The sequence below is a fragment of the Carassius carassius genome, chromosome 13 (assembly GCF_963082965.1).
Source record: "Carassius carassius chromosome 13, fCarCar2.1, whole genome shotgun sequence".
Classification (NCBI taxonomy): Eukaryota; Metazoa; Chordata; class Actinopteri; order Cypriniformes; family Cyprinidae; genus Carassius; species Carassius carassius.
The window spans coordinates 28,202,420-28,225,204 of record NC_081767.1 but is presented as its reverse complement, the minus strand read 5'-3'; the positions used below and the strand labels follow the sequence as shown (position 1 = coordinate 28,225,204).

The following is a 22,785-nucleotide window of genomic DNA, read 5'->3' as shown; positions in this document are numbered from 1 at the left end:
TTCAAACTCCAGCTACAGCCCTGGTCATAGGGGCTCCTTTTATGATAGGAGCCAACACAAAATCACCATCCACGCACTTTGTATGGAAAAGAAAAGTGGACATTGTGAAAAAAAAACTCTTTTTTTGTGTTCAAAGAAAAACTAAAATAGTATAGACTTGAGGGTCAATAAACGATTACAGGATTTTCATTTTTGGGCGAACTGTTTCTTTAATGCCGATGAATAACCGTACTTTGTTTTATAATTTTCCAGATTAAAAACTGTGCAGAGGGTCACAGCGGATCAGATTTAATTATGTGTTTAATATATTGCCAGAAAACACAGACATTTATGAAAAATGCATAAGCTGGGTTCTTTTGTGTCGTGCTGTATGTGTACCGGTACAATAGAGACGGATTCACAGAAATATGCTCATCTTCTGGGAGTACATCTATTTCTGTTTCCATTCACATTCCCTTTCAAATGCAAACAAAGCTGTTAAGACAAATTCTGTTTGTGATAATGAAAGCTCTTATCTTGTACCCATTTGCCTGTATTGCTGCTGTAACAAAATCTAGGCCACAACACAGTCAAAGCTGTACAGACTTAGACCAAAGAGACAGAGATTATTATTGACACATTCAAATGCATGCATCTGTTGTGTTGCGATAACATGTTTTATTTTTTATTTTTATTTTTTTTCCAATTGCTAGTTATCATTGTCATAAAGGGATATTATTAGCAAGAAATACTGTATCTAGGACAAACTGCTGCATTCTAGAACATACTGTACATCACTGCACTGCTATCCATACTGTACTGTACAGATACCTCAGGCCTTCTCAAACTGTACGACAAGGGCTTCTTTATAGCTTTCTTGGGTTTTTCTTTGGCATTTTCTTCTTTCTCCTGCTCTTCCTCTTCTTCTTCTTCCTCCTCCTCCTCTTCTTCCTCGATACTTTCTTTTTTCCTTATGATTCTTACAGGTTTCTGATTTGGATGAGGGTTATAGTAAAAAGTTGCTTGCACTCCCATCAAGTCAGATTCCAACAAGTGATTGACATGTTGATATGGACTGTATTCACTCTAGGAACGTAACGATTAACCGGGAGCCGGTTGAAAATCGATTCAAATTTGTGATGATTCAAATGGGTTGAGATGCTAAACAAATCGCGATTCAACTGGGGTAGAAGTTTATATGAATGCATATCTTTGTTTAAAGTAGAAACCAAGGAAACGCTTTAAGCGCCACCTGCTGGCAGAAAGTGAATCTGCGTCTCGTTCAGCTTGACTGCTGTTATTGTTTCATGCAGATATTTTATGTTTAGTTTCACAAAACGAAGTCAAACCATTTTGTTATTCCTTTCAAATTTCGAAATTATACAATCTAATTTAGATTAAAAACTTCTCATGTTGCATGTTTGTTTGGATCATGATTAAAATGCAGTGGTTGCCTAAAGCACCATTAACTAAAGCACCAATCAAAGGTTTGAAGTCAGTACTTTTTTTTTATTTTTATTTTTTTTTTATAAGAAACTAATACTTATTTCAGCAAAGACACACTGAATTAGTCTAAAGTGACAGTAAAGACATTTATGTTACAAACATTATATACTGTTCATAGCACATCTGTTTTTACCAATGATAATATTAAGAAATATTTATTGAGCACCAAATCAGGACAAAAGATGTGTTGCTGAAACCTGGACTTATGACTGCTAATCACAGGAATAATGTAATGTATTTAAATAGAAAACAGTTATTTCAAACTGTAATATTATCTCACCTGTATATTACTGTTCTTACTGTATCAAATAAATGCAGCTTTGGTGAGCAGCAGTAAAGAGAACTACAAAATGGTCCAAACAGACGACTCTGATGGTGACTGGTACTGTAACAGCACTCTTCAGACTGCTAAAGGTTCAAAGAGGAAGAGGAATCTCGTACTTTCCATGAGGGGACTAACTGGAGGACTATTCTACAGTCTATAGTACACTACATCTCCTCTACCTTCTTCTGTCTCCTCTCTTCCTCTTCCTCATCCTCCTCCTCATCACTACTATCTACAAGATCTTTGCTCGACAGGAGTCACTGAACTCTGGATAACTGGTATGGATTTCTGTAATGAGGAGGTGGACTGTAGTACAAGCATCGGAAAGGGAGAGTGTTTAGATGTGATTGGATGTGTGTTAGATAAAGAATGAAGTATAGAGATAGAGATGGAGAGAAAAAAAGAGAGAGAAACTCTAAACTGGCTCCAATGTGTTGCAAAAAGCAAAACAGGGATATTTCACATTAAATTAAAATTCTGTAATCGTTTACAAATCTGCATGTCTTACTTTCTTATGAAGAACTGTAGGATGCAAACCAGATTTAGAAAAAAAAAATTATATATATATATATATATATATATATAGTAATTATATATATATATATATATATATATATATATATATATATATATTAGGGGTGTAACGATACGCGTTCGGTTCGTTGGACTAATTAATTATATTTGGAAAATAAAAAAAATTGTGAAATATAATGATATGCGTTCAACAAGGTAGCCCAATAACCCAAACGACATAACAGGCAACGCCCCTGACACCCCCGAAGAAGAAAAAAACACCAACTTATATGTTTATGTTAGGCTACTCAGTCAGGCGCTCGCTCACTCAGTAATACACGCTGAAGGCTCGTTGCAAAATGGCCAATGCGTTTAACAGACCAGAAATAGAAGATCCTCCAATAACCAACAGGTCTGGTGTTTGGGTGCACTTTGGATTCCCTGTAAGCTATAATGGTGATGGCAAGAGAGTGGTGGATAAAAAAAACAACGATATGTCGCATCTAGGGTACAGCAGCAGGAATACAAAAAAAAAAAAAAAAAAACACCAGCGGGAATACTTGAAACATGTCAACTCATTTACGCCGACATCACCTTAGTGTGTCAGTATCTGGGAAAAGACGGAAAAAAGGCGAAACATACACGAAACAAACTATCCCCGCAGCATTTAGACAGACATTTCCAACGGATTCAAACAGGGCAAAAGACATCACCACGGCGATTGGTAGGCTACATTTACGTTATAGCCGCGGATTTGAGACCTTACTATTTACCATTGATTCTATCATCACCATTATAGCTTACAGGGAATCCAAAGTGCACCCAAACACCAGACCTGTTGGTTATTGGAGGATCTTCTATTTCTGGTCTGTTAAACGCATTAGCCATTTTGCAACAAGCCTTCAGCGCATACTGAGTGAGCGAGCGCCTTACTCTGTAGTGGAAAACGTAGGGTTTAAGAACATGCTTAATGTAATTGAGCCCCGTTACAATATTCCTTCACAAGCCCATTTCAGACAGACCGTAATTCCTGCTTTGTTCCAAAAAACATAAGCCCTATAGGGAACCAATTGAGTAAAAACACACTCAATATAAAGAGTTATAGAGTTCCATATAAAAAGTTACATCTTTGTATTTGTTCATAACTAATATAACATTTTCATTTTTTTTTTTTAAGGAGCTGTTTTTGTTTTATACAGTATGCTGCTAAGAAAACACCATAGAAGATGGGTAAAGAATAGCTCCATCATTGTTCAATGTAAAAAAAAAAAAAAACATACTTTGTTAGTTTTAATAAATAAAACATTCTTTTAAAAATCAAGGAAATTTATCTGCCAATTTTTTTTTTTTTGCTGTATCTAAAACGTACCGAACCGTACCGAACCGAACCGTGACACCAGTGTATTGTATCGAACCGAACCGTGAATTTTGTGAACCATTACACCCCTAATATATATATATATATATATATATATATATATAGTAATTTGTGTTCCACTTGGGGGTGGATAAATTGCAGAAATAGCATTTTTTGGTTAACTATCCCTTTATGTGTCAAATCCAAAAAGAGCATGAGAACTAAAGTGAAAAGCAGGCCATTTAAGAATTTAAACTGATTAAACTAGAGGACCTCACTGAAGGATTTGTTCTTGAGGATTGTGAGTGTGCCATTAAGGGCAGATATGGAGTATGTAATGGCTATGTGCTCCTCATACGAGTGTAGTTAAATCAAGGAGTTCAGACTGAGAGGACCAGCGGGCGCTTCTCTGGATAAGAACGTCACTGCTGAGTATTAACCCAACAGCCAGCTGAGCATTAGACTTCATTACTGCTGGGACTCTGCAAGTGAATGTGCTTGTGCATGACTAGTCTGGCTATAGTAGTGACAACATCAGTAGAAAGACTTGTCTAAACACATGTAACTGCAAGGACAGGGCAGCGTGACGCTGAAGCAGTGCTTTAAAGAGGATTCACTAGGTGAAATTAACTTAAACTTATATGAATTTCTTATGGAACACATATTTAGATATTTGGAATAATATTGGTAGCCATTGACTTCCATAGTATCAATATATGGGCAAATTAAAGTATGAAATTTCTATTTTTTTTTTAAAACTTTGACACAACCCAAAAAAAATACTGGAAAAATCAGTTAGAGATAAACATAAGATAGAATAGATAAACATATACTTTATTACAAAACTGATGCAGTGACTTCTGGGAACGGTTGATTCATGACTTAACGAGAGACTGAATTGCATCATTGAAATCAACTGTCTAAAGTACGAACTGATTGGCTAAATGAATCAGCCTTCCCAATGCCAAGAGTGTAAATAGGTAGATTAGTGGATAGCCAACTAAAAACGCATCCTCTAATTCTGATCTTTCAAAGTTGGTAAGCATCCCGCTACAGAGACATTTAAATCACTCTGTGATAGACGAGATAAGCAGCTCAGACTCACAGGAGCCCACCGACTAATTAGCAATATCACGGACACATCAGCAGACAAGAAAACGAAACAAAACATTACATTAGAAAGAAAGAAGAAATCTCATGAGAAACAGCGTTTCAGGATCCCAGAATACATTTCATTACATTTGAGTCATTGCACAGCATTTTCGGTCTCTTACCTTCTGTCTTTGTTGGACGGTGCTCATGCTGTCTGGCTGGAATTCCAGTTTGTCAGTGCGACAGAGTTTCCAGTACAGGATAGTTATTATAATGACGACCACCACCACGGGGACCACCACCCCTACGATGATCCACGTGTTGGTCTTCTCTGTGTCTGAAGAAGATGAGGCCTGTTTTTCCACAGCTGAACATACACAAGGGTAAAGAAGTATAAATATCTGTGACAAAGCACAATATTGTACACTACTTAAAAAAATATATTTTCAATATTTCACTTATGAAAAAGAAAAATTCACGAAAAGTCACTTATGCTCATCATGGCTTAATTGCCCAAAAATACAGTAAAAAGAGTACTATTGTGAAATATTATTACAGATTTAAAATAACTGTTTTCTATTTGAAAATATTTAAAATAAAAATAAAATTCCTGTGATGGCAAAGCTGAACTTTCAGCAGTCATTACTCCAGTCTTCAGTGTTACATGATCTTTATTATTATCAATGTTAAAAAAACAGATGTGCTATTTTAAATTTTGTGATATAATACATTTTATTAATATCAGTTGTGCTATATTAGTTTTTGTGGAAACCCACGATACATTTTAATCTCACAACATTGTACCTCTTTAATATAATTTATACTTACTAAATAAAAGTATTAATTTCTTTAAAATGAAAAAAATCTTACAGTCAGTGTTACTAAATTATTAGTATTTTTAAAGATGAAATATAAGTAAGCATTAGATAATGAAACCGCATGCACAGTTAAATATTGAAAACATCCCAAACATCATTTAAAATGATTATTTGGATACTGTATATTGAATGCCAATATAAAATTCCACACATTCTATGGTGTTCGCTAAACAGCGATCAACCTTAATTTGGGTTTGTCCTGTTTTTTAGTTCAATGTAATTGGAGATTTGAGCTAAAATTCAAAGTCTAAGATGTTACACAACAGGAAGCTAACAAATTTATGTTTATGCTGTGGGTGATGCAGTTGTAAGCCTGCCACATCTAAATGTTACATAAAAAGGCAGAGCACTTGAGATGTCTCGCAATCTGAAATCACCTCTTAGATGTTTAGAGCAGCAGAAATAAAGAATGCTACCACAAAAACCACTGCCTACTTATGTTACCATCAGAATCATTTAAATTATTATTACATCAGTTTTTTACTGTTATTAGTCTTGGTTCACTGCAATGTTATGTTATTTAGTTTCTCTCCCATGGAGCTTTTTCAACTGAAAGGCTGGATGCTCACGCTGTGCTAATATTCCCTGGATGCGGTATCCCATGATGATCGCTGCATGCTGCACGTCAAGACTGTTGAGCATGTTGGCTGTAGTTGCGGCGGGAAGTCTCTGTCCGTTAGCTCCTTCCACAAAGTAGATAATCTCCAGAGGGTTGTCAGGACCCACAAGACGAGTGGTCTGTACAATCTGAAAAAAAAACAACAACAATGCAAATCAATTCACTGCGAATTTCTTTTTTGCAATTTTAAATTCTATTAACCCTCTGGAGTCGATTAACGGGGATACGCATTAGAAGTCATTTTCTCCTGATAACCCCGAAAAGAACTTAAATTACACTTTCAGTTTTAATCGTACAGATAAGAGCAATACATCAATCGAATCTGTAAAGGGTCTACTTTTTTTTGGATACAGACATAATAACAACAAAACTTTGTGCACTTATAAAATAAAGATAACAAACAAGGTGTGCTGTCTGCAGCCTTTGTCTGCGCTGATCTTCATTTACAAACACGTCAATAAAATGAACTGTAACTCCGTGAATACTCAACGAAGAGACATGAGAGAGATATCTATAGAAAGCTTGACATGTCTACTTTTAAACTAAACACGTGCTGCCAAAAACAGATATTCTGTGATAAAGTAATCCATATGAAAACAACGCGATGTTCGTTCCTTTTCAGGAACTCGAGCTGCGTCGAACGACTCTGAATATCGTGTGTAATCAGTCCAATGGAAGAGAGTGACGTCACGAAGGGGTGAAGTAAGTGACCAGGAAGCTATAAAAGCACGTAACGCGCAGCTGGCGTCAGCTTCGCGTCTTTCAGCAAGCGCTCTGTGTGTGAATGTCACTTGTTTGTCTTGTGAGTCTTATTTACTGTTGTCTGTCCAGTTAGAGCTCCAAGTCATGCCAAAGAGCAAGGCGAAATCCAAGCATTCTGATGGCGATTCCAAATCACGTTATAGGTTGTGTGTTCCTCCCTGCCCGCGATATATAACGGGTGGGGATACACACAGCTTATGCGTGGTTTGCCTGGGAGCGAAGCACGCTGAGTCGGCTCTCGAGGGGGTCGACTGTCCACACTGTGAGCGTATGTCGGTGCGGCTGCTCGATGAACGCTTCCTGCGCACAAGTCAGCCACCTCCCAGCCGGGGCCTTCCATTCTTTCCCGACCTGCATGATGAGATCGCCAGGTCATGGAAATGCCCATTTTCAGCTCGCCTCTACATCCCCTCGTCTGACTACTATGGCAATGTAGTGGGGATGGGAGAGCACGGCTATAGAGCGATGCCCCGGGTGGAACAGACGCTCGCGAGCTATCTGTCCCCCGGCGCGGCATTGTCTCTGAAGGCCCCGGCATTGCCCTCAAAGCCACTCAGAACAACATCAGCTTTGGTGGGCAAAGGGTATGCGGCTGCAGGTCAGGCTGGTGCGTGTCTGCACACCATGGCGGTGTTACAGGCGTAACCATGGCACCACGGCAGCTATGGTGGCCGCGGAGAGGCACTTATGGTTGACCCTGTCTGATATGTAAGAGCGGGACAGGGTCTGCCTCATGGACGCCCCGATTCAGCCGACTGGCCTGTTCGGCGACGTAGTCAATTCTGTCGTCGACAGGTTCAGGAGGCCCGCAAACAAGCGGCGGCGTTCCATAAGTTCCTCCCTCGTCGCTCTCTCGGGGCATCTGGGCGGGAGATGCCCCAGCCGCACCCTAGCTCCTCGTATTGCAAGGCCCAGAAACAGAGCGCCGCCTCTCGTGCTCCTCCGCATCGGGAACGAGAGTCCCAGTGACGCTCTCGGCCGAGGTCTTCTAAGCCTAAACAAGATCTTAGGGCAGTCATAGAAGCTAAGAAGTCCTCGGCCAAGAAACCCTGACGCCAAAAGCCCAGGGTTTCAGAGGGCAGCCTCTGCTGGGGTAGAGCGGTACACACCGCAGTACACGGTGCCCATCTCGCCTTAGCGCACTCTGGGGGGCGATCTGCCAACCCTGCCAGTGTTCCTGGGCGCAGCGGTCCCCAGCGAGCATCGGTCTCAGTATCTTCCGCCCGTGCGCGTAGTGGGGCTGAGACGCTCGCCGCCCCTGCGGGGGCCTCTTACACCAGAAATCAGTCTCGAGAGACTGGTTCCCTTATTAGATTATTTAGCAGTGTGGAAACTACTGCCAAATCTCAATGGGTCCTGCACACAGTAGAAAAAGGCTACCGTATTCAGTTCGGCTCTGCGCCGCCAATATTCAACGGGGTCACCCCGACGATAGTCGGCCCCAGGCAGGGTCTAGTTATGGAACAGGAAGTGAAAACCCTATTAGAGAAGGAGGCCATCGAGGTGGTCCCTCCTCAAGACAGGGAGTCCAGATTTTACAGCCGGTATTTCATAGTTCCAAAGAAGGATGGGGGGTTGCGTCCGATTATAGACTTGAGGCTCTTAAATCGTTCAGTTATGAGATTGAAGTTCAAAATGCTCACAATCAAGCATGTTGTAGCTCAGATCAGGTCCGAGGACTGGTTTGTCTTCAGGCCCTCTCTGTGGCCCCCACTTTTCTTGAGTTTGCATCTGGCATGACCAAAGCGTTCATATACCCTCGAGCGGGATATTTTCCATAGGTTCCCTCTGTTACACCACAACCTGTAGTGCTGCAGGCCTTCTGTCCTCCTCCCTTTCGGGAGCCCGACCAAGCGATGCTAAATTGGCATTTTGGCATCTGAAGTTGCTCACTCTAAACTTTTCAGTGAAGAACGTCTTAGATTTTTATCTGTTCCTCACAAAAAGAAGACTTAGAATACAGTGTTTAAACTAGAGCTGCTATTGTTTACTAAAACTAAGCTATTAAAAATGGTTAATGGAAATAAAATATTTTTTATTAGATAAAAAATAAATAAGTTGAAGTAGTAAAATTACTAAAACTCGAGCTAAATAGAAATAGTTCTAAAAAAACTAATGACAAAAGCAGATTATTAAAACAAACTTAAAACTGAAAATATAGAAATATAAGCTAATTCAAAATATGAACAAAAACTAGAACAGTACTGTATATACATAAACAATACTTAAACAACACTGGCATAAATCACCTTTATGTTACTTTATGGTGCTTTAAGAGCTTAGCAGCCCCAGTTTGCTTCGAATTGCATTTAATTAAAACAAGTAGATATTTTTTTCATACATCCACTTTTAATGTTCCACATTAGAAAGAAAGTCATCTAGGTTTATTATTATTATTATTATTTATTAAACTTAACTTTTAATTCCACATATGTAAATACTAATTGTTCCTAAAATGCAAACGCATGAATCAGAAGAACTTTGAACAGGCTACAATTAGCTTCTTAAAATCTAAACGTCTTTCTGACAAAAACCCAAAAGGCTTTCAGAGAGACTGGGGGTCTAAAAGACGCGTCTAATAAATATTTCTAGTATCTAGGGTTACTGGGGTGGAAAAAGAGCATGGCAATGTGTGGCCTTCACCTGAGCTCGACCTACATTAGGAGCCCAGAGTAGTGAACCCTCACCAGCCAGGGACGTTAAAAGCTCATTTTGAAGCTACTGCAGGGTGCTTTATGAGAAACAGAACAGAGGACAGCTACACAATGTCATTATAACATCCAAATACATCCACGCTTAGCATTTGTCAGCCTACATTCACTTTAAGAGTCCTTGCGAGATGAGATAAAATTAGAAATTACATCACTGAGCACCATCACAACACAGCTGCATTCATTTTCAGTTAATTAGCAGTCATTAACGAACTATGAGTTTATCAACACAAGTCACTTGAAATCCTTAAGGTCAGGTCACTACGAAACGCTGTCTGCAAGTCGTGTTCAATAATTTATCTGAGACTGCAGCTGGAGTATAATGCGCCAACAGCCAACAGGGATGAAATGGTTGTTTTTGAGTGGCTCCGCAGGCCAGGGATGAATAGGAGGGTGTTGCCATGGATACTCCTTGTCCCTGAATGAAGAAGTGCGGGGGGGAGAGCAGGTGTGGGGGGATGCACCACAAAGACAGAGACTGATTAAGAATCCAGAAAGGCATTAGACATGCACACAGGAAGAGCTCTATAAATGAATCCAGTGAGCTCATGCGTGGAAAGCAAGACATGAAAATATAAGGTCACATGACACAGATGATTTACAAACCTGCACGCTGTTGTTTCCCACCATAGTTGCTCTTCTAAAGCGGCGCCCGGCACCCAATGCATCACTCAGCAACTGAGCCAGTCTCCTCTCAGTTGTAGCCTTGAAGATCTTGTCACTCACGGGCTGGTCCAACACTCCCAACAACACTGAACGTAGTATGTAAAACATGACATTATGACATTGCAATAGCTCATTTCTGTCTCTCAGAAATATACTGAATATTTGATGGTATAGTAACATTACTCTACTGTTCAAAAGTAGGGGTTGCTTTGTTTTGAAGGAAGTCTCAGATGCTCACCAAGGCTGCAGATATCGGATCAAAGTGATAAATAGTCTTTACTGTCACTTGTGATAAATTGAATGCATCCTTGCTGAATAAAATACCAAATTCTTTTTCTTAAAAAAAAAAAATAATTATAACACTGGCCTCTAACTTTCAAACAGTAGTGTACTTTGTAATACCCAGTGTGTTAAGTTTAACATCAGCAGGTCAGTACCTGTTCTAACCCACGAGGAACGAAGCAGTTGGGTTGTGTTCAGCTCTGGGTAGTGGAAAGCTAATAGTGCAGAGAAGTAAGAAGAAAAATATCAAATATGAATAAATATAATTCCATTTTCATTATAACATATAGCACACTTCAGCTGATTTCTAATTAGTTTAAGCTAATTTAAAAGCTAGAAATTGCACAGAAATTAGTGTGTACTCACGTTCTGCAATCTGCCATACAGGGTAGCCAAGGTAGTAGCTGTACTCGACCACACTGAGTTGTCGAAGCTGGGTGCTCACCTCTGTCCCTGGCACATACCCGCGGATATCGCGCACAGCAAAGATGATCTCCACTGGAACCTTCTGCTGTTGTGCTGCCGTGTCCACGGGACTCATGGTGACGTTTAAAATCTACAAAACAATTCAGTCTCTAATATACAATTGCATGAACCTAAAGCCATTAGACATTAGAATTAGAGACATATTCTCCAGAAAGGGATTTTAGAAATTAACAACATCCAAAAGACATATTTCTGTACAATTTTATAAACCAAACACATTCAGGTTTCCAATCAATTATCTAATGTAAAATGTGAACTAAAAAAAAAAGACCATTTAAAATTAATTATACATACACATTAAAAATCTTAATATAAAAAAAATACACAATTCATTAACACTCACTGATCTATTAAAGTGCATACACTTTCTGAACCTAAGTGCATGAAATGAATAAAAGCCATTAGTTTTGTTGCCTTGACAACAGTTGAATTATGCAGTCCTGCACTTTCCTTATCCAATCAGAGCAAACAGCTTGAGATGATGTCATCCCACTGCACTGAATGCAATCAAGCCTTGAATTGAAATCACACAACTGAAGTTAAAAGCATGCTCCTTTTTGCTAAAATCAAAAACTTGCTTGTTAAAGGATAAAAACATTAAAATTTTATTCTTATTTGGCTCATTTACATTATATAGCGTCATTGTGTATGCCGCTAAAGGAGTAATTTAAGCAAAACTACATTAAATAAGCAGTAATTAAGAGGATTTGAAAGAGTTCAGTGTCAGGTATTTGTTGTTTGAGCTCTTAATATCGTAAGCTGGGTAAAGCAGTCAACGTACATTTACAGTGAAGTTTGTGGACTCCTGTGAGCGTCGGCGGACTTCAGCTAAGGCTGTGATAAGACCCTTCTCTGCCTGCTCACTGAAGGTACACATTCGCACATCTACATGGCTGGGTACAAACTGTAGAACTGCAGACAGACAAAAGACATACATATATGCAACAAAATATAAATGCCAGCGAGAATATTCAAGAACTGTGACATCAAGTTTTCACTGCAGTTACCTGTATGTACATGGTATTGCAGGCCTGGTACAGGACTGATGGGTGATATGCTGATAAAGGAGCTGGTGGTCTGAGCAAAGATTCTCAGGGCATTAATGACTGATATGGCAGTATAAACCACTTCACCAGACACAGCACGAAACACAAAGTCTGGGGGAGCTTTTACTACCTACAACATACAAAGAGCTTATTAGAAACATTTGATGTCAAGGATATGTACATCATATCTGCAATAGCAATTTCAAACTTTTTTCAAGTACATGGAGAACATCAAATAGCCTTTCAGTGGAACTATAAAAGTTGAGGCAAACTCTTTATTGTTAAGTGCAGGGCATTAGAAAGAACCAAATTAGGTGTTGTTTGTTCATGAGGACCCACGAGATAAACCAGGAAGTGATGATTTTATCTATGTTCCACTGACACAACATTGGATTACAAAACTTATTTAAAAAAACTAAATTTTCTTTTTAATTTCAATAGATAATTCTTGGAAAGTACACATTCCTAAATACCACACCTATGTTTCCAACAAAGTTGTGAATTCATTTTATGCAATAAATAGAAATATCGCAAAAACTATTTTGTGTGTGCAACATTCCATCCATATCCTGGTAACATTTAAAAATGTTTCTTTGCATCAAAGTGTATATTGATATCCCAAAATATGCATTAAATATATGCATTTATTTTGCATAATATTTGCAAAATATATATGTACTGGAAATTGTGATTGTTTTTTTAATAAAAAAATGTGAGAAAATCAAAAATTTTAGATGCCTTTCCATCATAAAAAAATTCTAGAATAAAGGTATTTGTAACTGTAATTATATAATATTGTTTAAAAAAATGTAGATTCAGCAGAATTGCTGTCACTGCTTTAAATCAATAAAGAAAAGAACAACAACAACAAAAAAAGTCATAGTACCTGAAGCTCTACAGAGCGGTTATACTCTGCTTTGAGAATCTCTATGACTTTGGCTTTGGCATATCCAGCAGTGGACCCTGGAGGAAACCCTACAACAGAGCAAATATCAGGCTTAATGTTATTCTTAGAGCCTTAAATATTAAAATACATTACTATGAAATCATGCTTGCTAATCTAACTATTGCTTAAGGTGCATCAGTGCTTTATTAATTGAGTTGCACACTGACCCTAAAAAATTGACATGAACACCTTTCTGGTCTAAAAATGTTCAGCAAATTTATTTTTGTTATGTCTTACCAACTCTGATCAAGTAGGTGTCAGGTTTATTGATGTTGCAGAGATACTTCTGGACAGTGGTTTTTGGAGGGGTTGTGGTGAGGGTTGTAACTGATGTATTGTTCACGGAAGTCACTGATGTGTTGTTGAAGCTTATGATAGTGAAAAGCGTGACAGTGGTGTCATTATGTAATTCTGGGGAGGACGTGGTTGTTAGGCTACCGATCAGTGTGGCGTTATCGTTATCAGTAACCATGGTGTCAGATGTTGTTCCAGACACAAATCCTTCATCAGCCATCTCTGTTGCAGGAGGGGTGGAGTGGATGGTGAAGGTTGAGGCAGTTGGGTATTCAGAAACAATGATAGAGGTGGTTATTAAAACAGTGGGAAGTACACTACTAGGAAAGAGGTTCTCTGTTGAGAGTGAGGTGATAATCCATTGTCTGTCATCAACAGAAGACATGCCATCTGATTCCTTGGTCAATGGAGGTGGGGTAGTCACCAGTAATGAAGTGTTGTATGCTGTAAAAGGTGTGGTAGCCCAATCAGTAGTTGAGTTTATATTTCCCATCGAAGTTAAAGGGTCTATTGAGTGTGTCGGCTTAAATGACGGTTCTAAATATGGCACTGTAGTATCTGTTAAACTCGGTCTTACTTCAGAGGGATCCAAGATAGTGGTGTTAAAAGGCTCATATCCAGAGATATCTGTTGAGGATTCCTCAGTCCAGAAACTGTTACCTGTAGGCTGTAGATCTTCATCAAACAACGTTGTTAGCATGTAACTTGGGTCAATGGTGTAGGTTCTGGTGCTCACAATATGTGTAGTGCCTATCGGAATGAAAGACGAAACACTAGATGCCATCTGATTGGCAGTGGGCTCTGGCAAGCTACCATTGTCCTTGGTCAACTGGATAGTGTAATACTCTAAGCTGTTCATATCTGGTAAAAGAACATCAGTGGGTTGGACTGTAACAGTGCCTGCCCAGTCAGATGCAAAATCTGAGCTCTCGTTTACCGACTGGTTCTGGTTTAAGACATCTGAAGTTGTCGGGAGAATGGGTAAAGAATGGATTCTGGTTGGATGGATGGTTAAAAGAGATGGAGAAATGGTGTGGCCAAGGTCTGATGTCAAAATACTGGTGGAAACTGGAGTTCTTGACATTGTAAGGGGCACAACAGTTGTAAAATTCTGAAAGGTTGTTGCGTGTTTGGTTAATTCAGTGGTGGCTCCATTCAAGGTTGAATAGCTATTAAAACTGGAATTTTCAACAAGTTTGCTGGGGAAAGAACTAGTAACACTGATAGATGAAGGATACAAATGTTTGCTGGAAAATGACATCAGCATTCTTGTGGGGAATGTGGTGTCATAGGTCTTGGAATTTGAGTCCTCAGAGTCATACATATCAGAGGGTAGATTGCTAACCCGTGTATAGTCATTGCCTTCAGATCCCATGAAGGACACTGTTTCTAGGTAATCTCCAGAACCATAGTCCACATCCATGGTGTTGGTTGGGAAAAAGTCTTCGGGTGGGCCCATAGTTGGCTCGACAGACACTGAAGTCATTAGATGGTGTACAACATTACTTGGTTCCATAGGCTGATAGCCTATCTGGGTGTTTGGGTCATGGCTGGGTTGTAACTGGAAGTCTTGGATTCTACTGGATGGTTCCAATCGGTCTCTAAAAGGAACCCCAGAGTCACTGACTCCCATCGTCCCATACTGCGTTTGAGGGGAAAGAACAGGAGGCTCGTAAGGAGAATCTTGTCCAACTGAAGGCAAGCTAGATGGCACAGATGAACCTGTGGCCTGTGATATTTGGGGAGCTGTGCTGATAGCAGACCAAGATAAGGGCACATTATGGGAGGTAGGCACTGGAGAATTTAGTTGTCGATGCTGTCTGGAGGAACTTCTGCGGGTATATCCAACTCCCTCTCCAGACTTTAGGACTTTTAAAGGAGGTGTGGCAAGAGGCTCTGGGCTTGTGACAGAGTTCAGGGAGTAAGTGAATACTGATCCAGTGTTAACATTGCGATTGTTACCCTCTGTGGCTTTGGATGGATCCAAACTAGGTGAAAGAGAAAATCCAGACAAGGCGGACGATGCATTACGTAGCACTTCCACTGAAAACTCATTTGGCATTTTTGGAGCCTCCAAAGGCCGGACTAAGGGAGACACAAACACAGCAAAACCAAATAAATGAAATTATCTAATGCAAACTGAAAAAAATAGCAATGAAACTATGTGGAAAACAACAAAATGCACAAAGCAATGCATATATATACCTAATCATTGTAATTTAATATTTGTAATTAGAAATATGGAATGTTTATTATTTATAACAAACTACCACAAACTCTTTGTGCAAGCCTTACACACTTCTCTATTCACCCTTTGTACCAATAAGTTTAAGTAATTGGGAGAAATACTGATTTTGACTGATTAATGTCAACAAATTAAGTCAATCAAGCCACACCAGTAAATAGCAGAGTAAAACACAGATGCAGAGTAAGGTCACTGAACATGATTTCACACAGTTACAGCAAACAGTTTGAGTTCTGAGGACTTTCATCATGCCATTGCAAACAGATGCTTCAAGGCCTTTTCTCTTGCATAAGTTGAACTGTCACGATTACCCAAGTCACAATCTCTCACATGTGAAGGAGGTTTGGAATTTGCCAAGGCCACGAAACAGGAGATTATTGAAATAATTAAGCATGCCACTTTTAAGAAGGATTCCAGAAAGTAGTATCAGCCTGTCTGGTTTATATTCCACCAAACGTATTATAAACTTTCCATTTGCATTGTTTTTTATGGTGGGTACGGAGGCAGTGTTTGTCTTGGCGTTCAGAAGCAGCTGCACAGTAATGAAATGACCCATTCATAGATTATGGATGGAAGGCAAAGATGAGAAGCTTCTTAATGAAGCTTAAGTAAGAAAAACAGTCTCATGCACTATTCTGATAAAATTAGTTTTCCCTGAGGAGGTTAGGTAAATTATTCCTCCTCATTTATTTTGAGGAGGAATAATGTAACTACAACCAAATTGGTCATTGTGCAAAGTAAGGCTGCACGATTCTGGATAAATTGAGAATCACGATTTTTTTGGTCTCATATAGAGATCACAATTGTCCTACGATTCTTTTTTATTATTATTATTACTATTATCATTATCACGAGTATATAAATTAATACTTTTATTTTGCAAGGATCCTTTAAATTGAGCAAGTGTGACAAAGACATTTATAACAAAATATTTCTATTTCACATAAATGTTGTTCTTCTGAACTTTCTATCAAAGAAACCTGAAAAAGATCTACCCATCTGTTTTCAACATAATAATAATAATAATAATAATAAATGTTTTTTTGAACAGCAAATCATCATATTAGAATGATTTCTAAAGATCATGTGACACTGAAGACTGGAGTAATGATGCTGAAAATACAGCTGCACATCACAGAAATAAATTTTACATTTTAAAAGACATTCAAGTAGAAAGCAGTTATTTTAAATTGTAAAAATATTTAAAAACTATACTGTTTTTGCTGTACTTTGGAGCAAATAAATGCAGGTTTGGCGAGCAGAAGAGACTTTAAAAAACATTACACATCTTAAAAAAAACTTTTGACTGGTAGTGTATATATAATATATTTAAAACCCCAGTTTTTTTATATTAGAATGATGAACAAGTTGTTTGAATCACTGATTCAATGACTCACTCATAAACCTACTTCCCTTGTTTCATTACTGGATGAATCAGCGTTTTTGAACGATTCTCTTGAATGAAAAATTCATTCATTGACAAATAAATTAAGACACTTGTATTGTATATGTACATTGAAACAATGCAATCGACACAAACGTTATTTGAAGCGCAGTACTTTCAAAAGGAGATTTGTTATATTTTATCATATATACATATAAATGACTAAAAGACTGTGTAGTTGAAAAGACTGTGACTAAATAATACTGTGTAGTTGAAAAGACCATTTGTGAAGATGTTTTTTTTTAACCAAACATGCTAACTGCTCTCTCTGTGTCAGCGGCAGTGTGAACACGGATTTGAATGATCCGGTAAGACTTTGTCAAAGGTTTAGCAGACTCGGGAATCGTTGTCATTTAGAAAAATCTGATCGAGAGGGTGTCTGAATCGAGATTGCAATCTTTTAACGAATTATTGTGCAGCTCTAGTGCAAAGTGGTGCACTTTATGGATTTAGACCTACTTATTCTTTCACAGTATTGTAAGGTAAATAATCCAATACATGATCGCAAATGCAGAGGTGGGTAGTAACGAGTTACATTTACTTCGTTACATTTACTTGAGTAATTTTTTGGGGTAACTAATACTTTTCGGAGTATATTTAAAGATGGCTACTTTATACTCTTACTTGAGTAAATGTTTGGGGAAAAATCTGTACTTTTACTTCGTTACTGTGGGCAACGCTCCTCACGTTACTTTATCTTAATGCAATAAATGTTATAAATGCTTCAGTTTATTCCAAACGCGCCTTCTACTTTTCTCTGGACAATGAGCGATGCCCATTCGCGAATGATTCATTCTTTTGAGTCAATTCTGTTCAAAGGCTTGATCAAACCAATTGGCAAACGAGTGAATTGGTTCATGAATCAGTTTGAATGAGTCGTTCAGTTCCCTGCCGCACGCGCTGAGCATCTGAAGCGGTTCACTCAGAGTTGTAACGTTTAAGATCATCAGCAGCGTTGAAAACGTGGCTATGGAACTGCACTGAATTGAAAGCAAATCTGCAAAGGCTATTATTTGCTAGCGATGGAGATCCTTATTAGATGAACACCGCGTGTGCTGTCTACTGTTTTACAGGTAATAACTTGGGCTACATTCGATTACAGTACACGATACCACTGTGACATTAGTTTGTTGTACGTGTGTGGCTTATAACAGAGGGGAGTCAAGTTGAATGCAGCTTCCAAAAGACAAAAAATAGCTGATGATTGTGATGATTTTATTAATATTAATACAATCACACCGGTGCGAGTACGTTCAGCAAGTCATATCAGCTGCTAAATTCAGATCTGTGATTGCTGGCTGGCGCTGAGCCAGAGACAGACGCGTTTTTACAGCACTGCGCATTATAACCAATCACACATGATTCTTTTGAGCTTATTAAAGCATTGGCCAATCAGAGGTGTTCCGATGAGTCATCCCTAAAATGCCGGTGCTTCCTTCACTCGCTCACTGACTGAATACCTCTTTCTGGCGAATTCTCTCGTCAGAAACAACAAAGTGCAGATTTGTGTACGAATGTTTAATTAAGATATTGATTTCACAGTATTAACAGTTTCAGTGATTTTAATGGGAGTTTCTGAGAGTGATTGAAATCTAGACTGTCAGTGAAAATGATCTTTAATAATGTAAATGTTATTTGCTCTCTTTCTGAACAATGAAAGATTAGTAGCAACATTTATATCACATTAACTTTCAATGTTAAATTCACATTTAATATAAAGTCAGTCGTATTAAAAATAAAATTGGGAGTTAATTACATAAATTGGAGTAAAGGCTGATGAAATATATACATTTATACACACACATACATTACATACATTTTATCTATACATCTAAATAAAAATAGGCTCATTATATATGACCCAAAGTAACTAGTAACTAACTACTTGAGTAGATTTTTTATCCGATACTCTTTTACTCTTACTCAAGTAACTATTCAAGACTAGTACTTTTACTTTTACTTGAGTAAATATTTCTAGAAGTACTTTTACTTTTACTTGAGTACAGGTTTTGGGTACTCTACCCACCTCTGCGCAAATGTCATGTCAAAATCAATAATATTTTGTGTGGCATTTTTTCACATATATTGTGGCATTACAACACTGGAACACAGATGCCCTATTCCATCACAAACCAAATAATATAACATATAATGACCAAGACATCAATATAATATCATAATAGGAGTATTTGCAAGGTGGCATTGGTAAATGAGAAACTAGGTCAATGCATATGCTTTTATTTACCTTGTTATTTCTTAAAATTACCATAAAAATAAAAGACAAAACTGAATTAAATTTTCAAATGCTAATATAGGAACAGCCAGTCATCTGCAACAAATAACATTCTTAACAACAACTTTTAACAGAAGATTATTCGTAGAAACATACTATTTCAACAACGTCTCAGATTCAAAGCATGAGCCAGATTTGTGACTCAGCAATAACTAACATCACTCAGCCTTCTAAAGAATCTACCCCAACACATGGACTTCACACAGACTTCTTGTTAAACCACAATTCTATATTTAGACTTCTGAATCTGATCCCCCCAAAAATGGAAAATAAGACATGGATGTAAGGGAGAACATGACTTCATATAAAACTCTGTCATCAAAAGAAACATCATTAGAGAAAGTTCCATAGCATCAGCCTTGTCCACAGACCACTTTAAAGATGATGAAAAGCAGCAGCAAAAAAAGACAAGAAAATCTGTGACAACAGTGAAGCAGCAAATAAGAAACTGCTTTTTGGCATTGATTATGTGATTGACTTCATCAAACATAAAACACAACAGCAATTCACAAAAGAACAACATCTAAAGCTACATTAATCAGGTCAATATGCTCTGTGTTTGGGCTTCTTCATACTTCTTTGATAGTCTATGAGGCTGCATTACTCACTGCAACGCTCTGGGCCAAGTGTTTGAAGCCCCTATAAAGCAGGCGGCTTTGTAAAACAAATCATCAACTAAACAGAGAAACAGAAGAAAGACAAACTGTTAGACTTTAACAAGGAGGAAAAAGTCTTAGGTAAAGCACCTTGAACACTAACACACAATATTTCTATTGTTAACTAAACTTTAACTATTAAAAAAGGTTTTCATTGCAATAAACCTAAAATAAAATAAAAAAACAGATGAAAAACTTAAGAATGCTGTATTGACTGAAAAAAAAATTATATTAAATCTAAACAGAAATTTTTAAATCTAATTCTAATTAAATTGAACACTGAAAGTATATATATATATATATATATATATATATATATATATATATATATATGTGTATATTAAAAGCAAATTGAAAATATTAATAAATGCTATAACATCATATAAATTATTTATATAAATTATTAATATTTTCAATTAGCTTTTATTTTCAAAGGGCTGTACTTGAATGACTGAAAAGTACAGCAAAAAGTATGATATTTCAAAATTTTCAGGTCCTCATTAAGGTCCTGAATACACCTGGACACTGAAAAGACCAGGTGTGAATGCCCTCTGAAACGCTTTCAAGAAAGATTTTAATTCGATCCCTTAAACCAATTTAAGATTTTTTTAGATACAGGACATATTGCTGTGTTTAATATCAGTCAGTGTCCGTAATGGCATTTTAAGTTAGTCATGCTTTGGGCAATTACACATCTCCCTTCATGTATCCAAAAAACACAAATAACAGATTTGTAACAGATCATTTTTGCATTAATATGACAAAACTACACCTTGATTGGAATATATACAATAAATAATCTGTTCACAAGTGATCTTTACCTAGAATTTTCAGTTTTTAATCTCAAGTTGCATGCAAATGTTTGCATAATAGCTAGATTAAGTAGCTTTAAATTCCTTATTACTTAACCTTAAGTTCGTACAATTAACTTAAAAAAAAGAAATAGGATATTATTAGCTCCAAAACATGCATTTTATCTAAATTTTTTGAAAAGCCACACAATAAAGCTTTAAAATCTTTAACTTACTTTTAAAAATCATATTATGATTTTGGGACGCGTTGATTCTCAACTTGCCTGCTATTAAGTAAAAAGTATGCAAATTGGGACACAGTATCTGAGCACTGACATGAAAGCTCAGTAAACTCAATGTACAGCTCTAAAGAAACCACAAACCTCGAAGAATATTATTATGCCATTTCAGCTGACTGATTAAAGGGTTAGTTCACCCAAATATTAAAATGATGTTATTAAAACTACAAGTTTATTCAGCATTGTCTTCTCTTCCGGGTCTGTTGTGAGTGTGACTGCTGTGACAGTTGACGTATGATGCTGCTGACGTGTTTTCTGGTGCGCCCAATAACAAAGAAAACGTGTCAGCAGCGTCACTGCAGTGTTGTGAACATGCTCACAACAGACCCGGAAGAGAGGACAATGCTGAATGAATGATGAAGATGAACGAAGGTCTTACAGGTTTGGAACGACATGAGGGTGAGTCATTAATGACATCATTTTAATATTTGGGTGAACTAACCGTTTAATGAAGACATAAAACTCACAGGAATCATAAATATCCAGTTTGATGCACGAGTCTCTTTCAGAGGGAAGGTGAGAGTCATTAAGTATACTGTGGCACACTGCTGAATACTAATGTTTTCAACTATCTTTACCAAACATCAATTGTTGATCCACCATTTCTCAGGTCACTGAGCAAGCCTAAAGCTAACAAACCAGACAGAAGAGGCACAGATTACTGCCTGACCCCTGACCTCATCAGATGAGTGCGCGGACATTTAGATTTCTTTTCTCAGATCCCTATTCGCTCAGAAGCCATTTTATATATATTAGGATATTCTAGTAAAATTAAATAGTAAATATTTCAGTTATATCTATTAAATATTGATGTTTATTATTGGGTTATATTGGTGCATATAAATAAAAAAATACTATAATGTCTCAAGAGTGAAAAACATGCCTGGCTTTTTTTAACTGTATTTTCTCAAATCAACTTGATAAACAATAGCCGTTTGGGTAATATTGTTATTATAGAGTTATATTGGATATAGTTAGAAAATGAAATGATGAAATGAAAAATTTAAAATATTACTATTATTTTAGCTACATTGTCTAGCCCTGATCTTTTCTTTCTTTTCTATAATATGTCGTCTGATGAAGTCAAATGATGTAAAATGGCACCAACAGAAACTCTAAAATCATTCAAAGCAAAGACAATAAAGTAATTAATGATGGAGTGACTTAATAATTTTGGATAAGTTGATGGACAAGTTCAATAATTAATTGTAAGAGGGTCACCTTCAGCATTAATGAGCAGTGTTTATCGTGAGTAATGGCAGGCAGCCTCTCGCCCGACAGACGGGCAGCAGGGGAAATACCTCGACTCCACACAACAGTGCGGCAATGACTCCCTTTGCCACCTGGTACAGAAATCCAATTGTGTAATGCATGAGCAGTCTGGCAATTGTTAGAGCTATTACTATCACAGACAGCGAGATCTACCCAAGAGATACGTGTCAGATGCAAATGTAAATGTCAATGAGATGATGAACAGTGACAAAAAGGACTTGCAGTATTTAAAAATGATTCATAAAATTACCAGTTTAATTTAAACCAGTGGTCATTAACAGCATAATATAAACATTCATGCATAATGCTTAGATTATAGAGAA

The 22,785-nt window shown here is 37.5% G+C and overlaps 1 protein-coding gene across 1 annotated transcript in view; it reads right to left on the bottom strand.

Annotated features, from left to right (window-relative positions):
- Positions 1–22,785, bottom strand: part of LOC132156280 (UPF0606 protein KIAA1549-like) — a 49,626-nt gene that overhangs the window by 14,027 nt on the left and 12,814 nt on the right. Inside the window, exons 3-11 of the mRNA XM_059565211.1 lie at positions 13,406–15,547; positions 13,109–13,197; positions 12,184–12,352; positions 11,958–12,088; positions 11,057–11,246; positions 10,846–10,905; positions 10,349–10,494; positions 6,220–6,397; positions 4,955–5,139 (exon numbers count right to left, since the gene is read on the bottom strand). Coding sequence (XP_059421194.1) covers positions 4,955–5,139; positions 6,220–6,397; positions 10,349–10,494; positions 10,846–10,905; positions 11,057–11,246; positions 11,958–12,088; positions 12,184–12,352; positions 13,109–13,197; positions 13,406–15,547 — 3,290 coding nt within the window. The remainder of the gene's footprint in view (positions 1–4,954; positions 5,140–6,219; positions 6,398–10,348; positions 10,495–10,845; positions 10,906–11,056; positions 11,247–11,957; positions 12,089–12,183; positions 12,353–13,108; positions 13,198–13,405; positions 15,548–22,785) is intronic.